Source organism: Acyrthosiphon pisum, unplaced genomic scaffold, assembly GCF_005508785.2.
Source record: "Acyrthosiphon pisum isolate AL4f unplaced genomic scaffold, pea_aphid_22Mar2018_4r6ur Scaffold_21407;HRSCAF=23902, whole genome shotgun sequence".
NCBI classification, from domain to species: Eukaryota; Metazoa; Arthropoda; class Insecta; order Hemiptera; family Aphididae; genus Acyrthosiphon; species Acyrthosiphon pisum.
Window position 1 is genome coordinate 14,734 of NW_021770871.1, and position 7,248 is coordinate 21,981.

At 31.1% G+C, this 7,248-nt stretch overlaps 1 protein-coding gene across 1 annotated transcript; it reads left to right on the plus strand.

The window, feature by feature from the left end:
* Positions 1–3,331: 3,331 nt before the first annotated feature.
* Positions 3,332–4,144, plus strand: LOC103308217. Its single transcript, XM_008181263.1, has one exon. It carries the CDS (start codon positions 3,332–3,334, stop codon positions 4,142–4,144), a length of 813 nt encoding a protein of 270 aa, XP_008179485.1.
* The last annotated feature ends 3,104 nt before the right edge of the window (positions 4,145–7,248 follow it).

Genomic DNA, 7,248 nt, shown 5'->3' on the forward strand with positions numbered 1-7,248 from the left:
GGCGCGTACACACGAGCGAACATTGTGCGACGTTCGAAAGTGAGCTCACTCGAACGCGAACGAGCACGCATGAGCATTCGGGACGAATTCTGTTTGTTCGTGTGGACACATATTGTATGTGCGACGCACAAAATATACTATGCGTAGCTGTTCGGGCCCATTCCAGAGTCGAGTACAGTAGTTGTTAACATACTTTAGTATCGAAACGTAGTGTTTTGGTTTAAATACAAAAAAAGTGTACAAAAACAATTTTTCAAGTATAACAATTATTTTATTATTATTTTATTGGTGAATTATGAGTAATCATTTACAAGTTGCAAGTGCAGCATTTATTGTAATGCATGAACTTATGAAAATCAAAGAAAAAAAAGTTCGACGTAAAAGACGTTTTTGGAGATCAAAACTTTACATCGATAATGAAAATAGAGGAGCTAATTTGTTAAATAGTATGCAGTCTGATGTACACAGTTTCCATTTTCAAAACTTTACAAGAATGTCATCAGCTGATTTTGAAAAAATTATTAATCTCATTGGGCCAAAAGTAATCAAGCAAGATACGAATATGCGTCAAGCTATTTCGGTAACAGTTAGGCTAGCTGTGACGCTGAGATTTCTTGCCACCGGAGATTCATATAGCAGCTTACAATATTTATTCGGCATTTCAAAACAAATAATTTCATGTATAATTCCTGAAGTCTGCATGGCAATCGTTGAAGTTTTAAAGGAATATGTAAAAGTAAGTAATGCATAGGTAATAAATAATAATGTTTTATTAATAATCAAACTTAAATTAAAAAACATACTTTTTCATCAAAATTAAAAAATAAATAATATACTTTTTCATAAAATTTAAACATAAAAAACATACTTTTTCATCAAAATTAAAATAAAAACAATGAATACAAACTTTTCCATTAATATGAAAATAAGTAGCTACCTAACCTAGGTATGATGATTCTAGAGAAGACCCATCTGATGTAGGTTCAAATATTGGATTGAAAACTGCGTTTGATGTGGATGGTTGTGCTTGTTGTACATTTTGAAAAATATGAGGAGAAGTTTGACTTGAACTATGGGTTGTTGGTGGCAGATTACCATAACATGTTGGTAAAGATGTACTTTGATTGCTTTCGTTCATCCCATCAAATCTTCCCATATCCGCTTCAAAAAGTATATTGTTGAAGTAATACTGAACAAATGATTTGGTTTTTGAAGTGTAATTTTTAAGTTTATTTCCGATAAATGTACCATATGTAGTACACTCGTCGGGAGATGGTTGATTTAATTCCATGTTCGAAGCAGATTTCTTTAAAATCGCAAATGCTTCATCGATTCTTGTGTCTGTATTGGCTAAATTTTTTCGTTTTTTTCCTCTTGACTGCTGGATTGTACTCGGACAAGTGAACTCATTATCTGCAGATACAAATTGTTGTTGTTGTGTAAATGTTTGTGTTTCACTTGTATCAAGTGCATCCTCCTCTGGCATAAAAATATCGTTTGTGTCTGTGGATGTTTCAGTTCCAGTATACGGTGAAGCACACATTTCTCTTGTCTCACTTAGAATCTGAAATACATAATAACAATAAATATATTATATTAAATAAGAATACCTATATAACACATCGTGAATACAGTATTGGATAATGTTGTAAAATTATGAACTTAAAACGCTCATAAAAATTTATTAGATTCTGAGCGAAGCGATGAATGTATTGATTTTACAATGATGTGTGTTTTTATTTTTATTATTTTTTTTTATTTTTATTTTTTATTTTATTTTTTATTTTATTTTTTATTTTTTTTTGTGTCCGTCATCACCTTTTAGGACAGTAAATATGCTTGGATTTTCTTCAACAGTAACTTTTCTGATAGGAAAGTGAATCTAGTTGGTACTTTGAGGGGTCAAAAGTAAACATTTCCCAGTAGTTTTCAAAAGCGACGTGAAAAACAAAAGAAAAATTAAGGAAAAACGGGAATTTTTACGCAAAATCGATTTTTAACAAAATTGATTTTGGTTTTTGGTGTAACTCTAAAGCAAATGACCATAGATGCATGAAATTTTCACTGGTTGTTTATATTTGCATTTTCTATACACGATAAAATTTTGAAAATAATTTGACTTTTTTTGAACGGTTTACAGACATTGTCAGTTTTCAATTTTTTTAGTTTTTTTTTCTATAAATATCAATAAAATTTTATTTGTTGGTTAAAAAAGCTTGAAAATTTAATAGAAGGCTACTTGTATATTATTTCAAAGGCAGATGAAAAAAATCAAAAATTGTTAGTCACAGTTTTTATTTATAAGCATTTGAAGTTCAAATCTTGACAAAATACGGAAAAATCACGAAAATTAGCAAATTATTTTGAGTTGAGAATTCATAAAAATTTTTCTTTTTAAATCTAAGATTTGAAAATGTAATACAAGATTCCTCATAAGTTTTTCTACCTTTACCAAAAAAAAGTCTACAAAAAAGTCAAATTAAATTTTTATGAGCGTTTGAAATTCATATTTTTACAATAATTGACATTCACTCGATTTCTCTTGTAACGATTTTTTTATTTTGTTGTAATTAAAAAACAAATGACTGTAGATACTTGAAAATTTCACTGAATGTTTGTATTAGTGTTTGTATTGAATACAAGGCTCCTGATATAATGTTACAAAAGCAGATGAAAAATATCAAAAATACATAGGCACAATTTTTTTTATAAGCATTTAAAGTTCAAATTTTGACAAAATTTATAAAATTTAAAATGTAATAATTATTTTGTGGTTAAAAATGTATAAAATGTTTAAATTTTATAGCTAAGGATTGAAAATTTAAAACAAGGTTCCACGTAAATAGGTAATATATAAATTACTTTATTCACTATAATATCATCAAATATACTGGTAATATCATAAGCTGACTGACCGTTTTCGCTCAGAATCGTTTTTCTTATACAATGATATTATATCATTGAATTCAAATTTAACACCATCTATTAAATTGACCCACTTGTAACCTACTGTACAGCAGAGCAACATCCACTTACCCACCTTTTTTTACTTGCTTTTATATATTTTATTTTTGGTAAAAGTAGAAAAACTTATTTTAAATCTTGTGTTACATTTTAAAATCTTAGATTTAAAAAGAAAATTTTTTAAAAGAATTTCTAACTCTAAATAATACACGTATAATATAAGGTATAATACAGAAAAAAAACAAAATACTATTATGTGAACATCACTAATCGTGTATCATATATTTATATTATGTAGTTTTTACTTTTATAAGTGTTATAGTATATACCTAGGTAAGTAAATTAATAAAACACTATTTTAATATAGATGCCTTCCACGTCAAATGAGTGGCTTGATATTTCAAGACAATTTGAAACAACATGGAATTATCCGAATTGCATTGGTTCTATGGATGGAAAGCACATCGTCTTGCAATCTCCAATGAACAGCGGCAGCGAATATTTTAACTATAAATCATTTTTTAGCATTGTATTGTTTGCATTAGTCGACGCAGACTACAATTTTCTGTTTATCGATATCGGGTGTCAAGGACGTATTTCGGATGGAGGAGTGTTCAAAAATACTGAATTACACAAAAAAATAGAAAGGGAGAAATTAAACTTGCCCTCACCAGTACCTTTGCCAGGGAAAAATGTAGATATACCGTTCGTTATTCTTGCAGATGAGGCTTTTGCCATTACAAAACATATTATGAAACCGTATTCTGGAACCCATGATAAAGGTACAAAAGAAAGAATATTTAATTACCGGTTAAGTCGTGCTCGACGAACTGTTGAGAACGCATTTGGCATCTCATCTGCCGTCTTTCGTGTTCTAAGAAAACCAATGTTATTGGAACCTCAAAAAGCTCAAATTGTGGTTATGGCAGTTGTTTACTTACATAATTTTTTAAGACGTAGTAAATCGTCAAGAAACATCTACACCCCACCTGGATCGTTTGATAGAGAAGAGGAAGGCCACATGATACGGGGTGATTGGAGGGAGTCTGGAAGTACTACAACTTCTTTACTACCGTTAAGAAATATCGCTCGTAGACCACCACTTCAAGCGCAAGAAATAAGGGAACATTTTGCTGATTACTTTCTAACAAATGGCAGTGTACAATGGCAAAATATTTAAAATTTTACTTTAATGATTAATTGAGTACCTACAATACTATTTCATTATTCATTCTAATTTATGTAATAATTTATTAAAGTATTTGAAAATTATACGTAGTTTATTTCTATACAATGTATTTATAAATAACAGTATTTCTTGCCGAGTAATACCCTAACTTTATTTTTATTAGTCCCCTAAAGTCTAAAAATAAAAACTCTAAACACACTCCAGCTAAGTTATAAATAATTAATTATATATTATTAATTATTATTATATTATATAAAAATATAATATGACATAGTTATTAAAACTCACATCTACAGAATTTATAGTCGGCATTGGATCATCTCTATCAGCTAAAAAACAATGCATGGCGTCGAAACCAAACCATTTTGAGTGATATATGTCGTTGGCACCTTTTAAAAATAATATTATAAGTAGGTAGGTACTTAATTTATAAATTTTCATTCTAATTATTATTAATTATTAATTTTTAATATTTACCTTTTCCAGTTCCATAACTTTTTTTTACTTTTGTTTTTTCTCTACGATATGATCCCTGTAAGCTTAATATTTTTTTTTTAATTTCCTCAACCGGTCTTTTCATTTCTTTTGCCAAATGACACCAAGCATCATGTTTGGCATTTTTTGAAAAATATGATGGATTTTTCGAGTCCCACAACACTTCTTGCAATCTAAATGCTTCAATTAAATTCAAGCAATCTTTGCTATCCCAATCCATTTTCAAATAGATAATAAAAAAGTGTAAGTTAAGTACTTATTTATTTATTATTTTATAACGCACGTTTGAATTAACTATACCGTCCAAACGGTGACACGAATGCTCGCGGTGTTCCTTTGAACATAACTGAAAAACCGTCAGTGATCGGCTCGCCGTGCGAGTCTATTCGACCTATTCAGCGAACGTTCTCGAACGCCCGCGAATGCTCGCGAACGTCGTCTACACGGTCGCATGGTGGGTCGCACACGCACGTGCGTGAGCATTCGTTATTTTTGTTCGCTCGTGTGTACGCACCTTTACGTACCTAACGTACTACGTCTACCTACACTGTTTCTTTGTTTCTTTACACTTTAACTAAATTTAATTTAAATATACGAACAAAAATGACATCCAGTAGTTCTGACGAAGAACTTCTTATTCTACTCGCATTGAAGAACAAAAAGAAAAGGAGAAAATGGGTGCACGAAATTAATGAAAAAAGAGAAGAATTTGGCGAGTTTCACCACCTCTGCAAAGAACTGTCAACTTACGAAGACCGTTTTGTAAATTATTTTCGTATGACTCGAGAACAATTTGAGGAAATACACGAACTCGTATCACCGAGGATATCAAAACTTACGACAAACTGGAGAAAACCTATTGGGACAAAAGAAAGGCTTGCAATTTGTTTGAGGTAAATAAGTCTTTATAAATATACATGAACTATAAAAAAAAAATTTATTTTAAATGATGAATGACATAAGAATATATTGTTTGTTTATAATTAAGTAAGTAGTATTTTTAGATATACATAAAAATGAATTTTAATTTTAATAATTTTTTAGTAGTTGTTTTTCGGCTGTGTAGCAAGAAACTTTGATACGTTTTCATACAAATCTTTAGTCGACTGAGTACGAACCGGGTATGATCCTAGTACCAAAGAATTTGTTGATTTGGGGTGTGTATGTATGTTTGAATAGTTGAGTGCTTGAATAGCATTACCATTGTTATTTTCAGCTGCTTGGTTTGGGTTGACATCTGTGTATACGTTGGAATAGTTGAGTACTTGAATAGCATTACTAGTGTCATTTTCAGCTGCTTGGTTTGGGTTGACATCTGTGTATACGTTGGAATAGTTGAGTGCTTGAATAGCATTACCAGTGTCATTTTCAGCAGCTTGGTTTGAGTTGACATCTGTGTATACGTTGGAATAGTTGAGTGCTTGAATAGCATTACCAGTGTCATTTTCAGCAGCTTGGTTTGAGTTGACATCTGACCAAGACGAAGTTGTGGAGTACATTGGAGATGAGCGTGTTGAATTATGACCGTCAACCTCATTAAGTTCAGCTCGTCCAAATAACTGTGACATCTCCATTTTAAGGACAGCTTGCGTTCTTGGCGAAAATGTCTTAAACGTATGTGCATACGACAAGAAGAGATTGTCAATGTGGTCGAGTTTTGTATGAGTTTTATTGCTATTTTTGTTTTCAAGATAGCTAAGTACCGCAGCCACATCTTCTGTTAGTTCTTTCCGTTTGGTTGTTCTCTTAGGTGGTGGCATTTGCGTTGGGGAAGTTACATTTCCACTATCAGACTCACCCGGCTCATAATCTTCATCAGTGATCGATGTTTCGCGGATCTGTGATTCTGATACGTTTGAAGTCGTTGCTCGTGGTGCTACTGTATCTCTCAAAAATTCCAAATGAGCCGCCCATGGCCAATTTTTGTATTTTTTGCCAGATCCGGTAGATCCTTTTAAATACTTTATATATTTCATATAAGAATCACGCAGGTTTTTCCATTTCTGTTTCACAATTTCAGCTGTCATACAGAACAAAGTATATACAATAAATAGGTACTTACATAAATACTAAAAGAAAAAATTTAAAGTATTTATGGAAATTGTATTATATTTAAACTTTAAAGTAAAATATAGTATTTAAAGTATTTACGGTTATAAGTTTTTAGTTGAATTACAAAATCTTTTTATAGCTATATGGTATTTATTGATATTTATTTATTTCAGATATTTGGCAACGGGAGATTCACATCATACTATAGGTTTTTCTTTCCGAGTCGGACGTACTACTGTTTCTAGCATAGTGAAAGAAGTATGTGTAGAGCTATGGAATGTTTTACAGCCTTTATATCTGGCTACACCTACAGAAGAAGTATGGAAAAATTCAGAAATTGGATTTAGAGAGCTTTGGAATTTTCCCAACTGCATAGGAAGCATAGACGGAAAACACGTGAGAATAAAATGTCCTCCTAAGACTGGGTCAAGTTTTTTTTGCTATAAAAATTTTTGTTCAATAGTTCTGCTTGGCATAGTAGATCCTAACTACAAGTTTTTAATTGTTGATATTGGTAGTTATGGCCGTCATAGTGACAGTAGTATTTT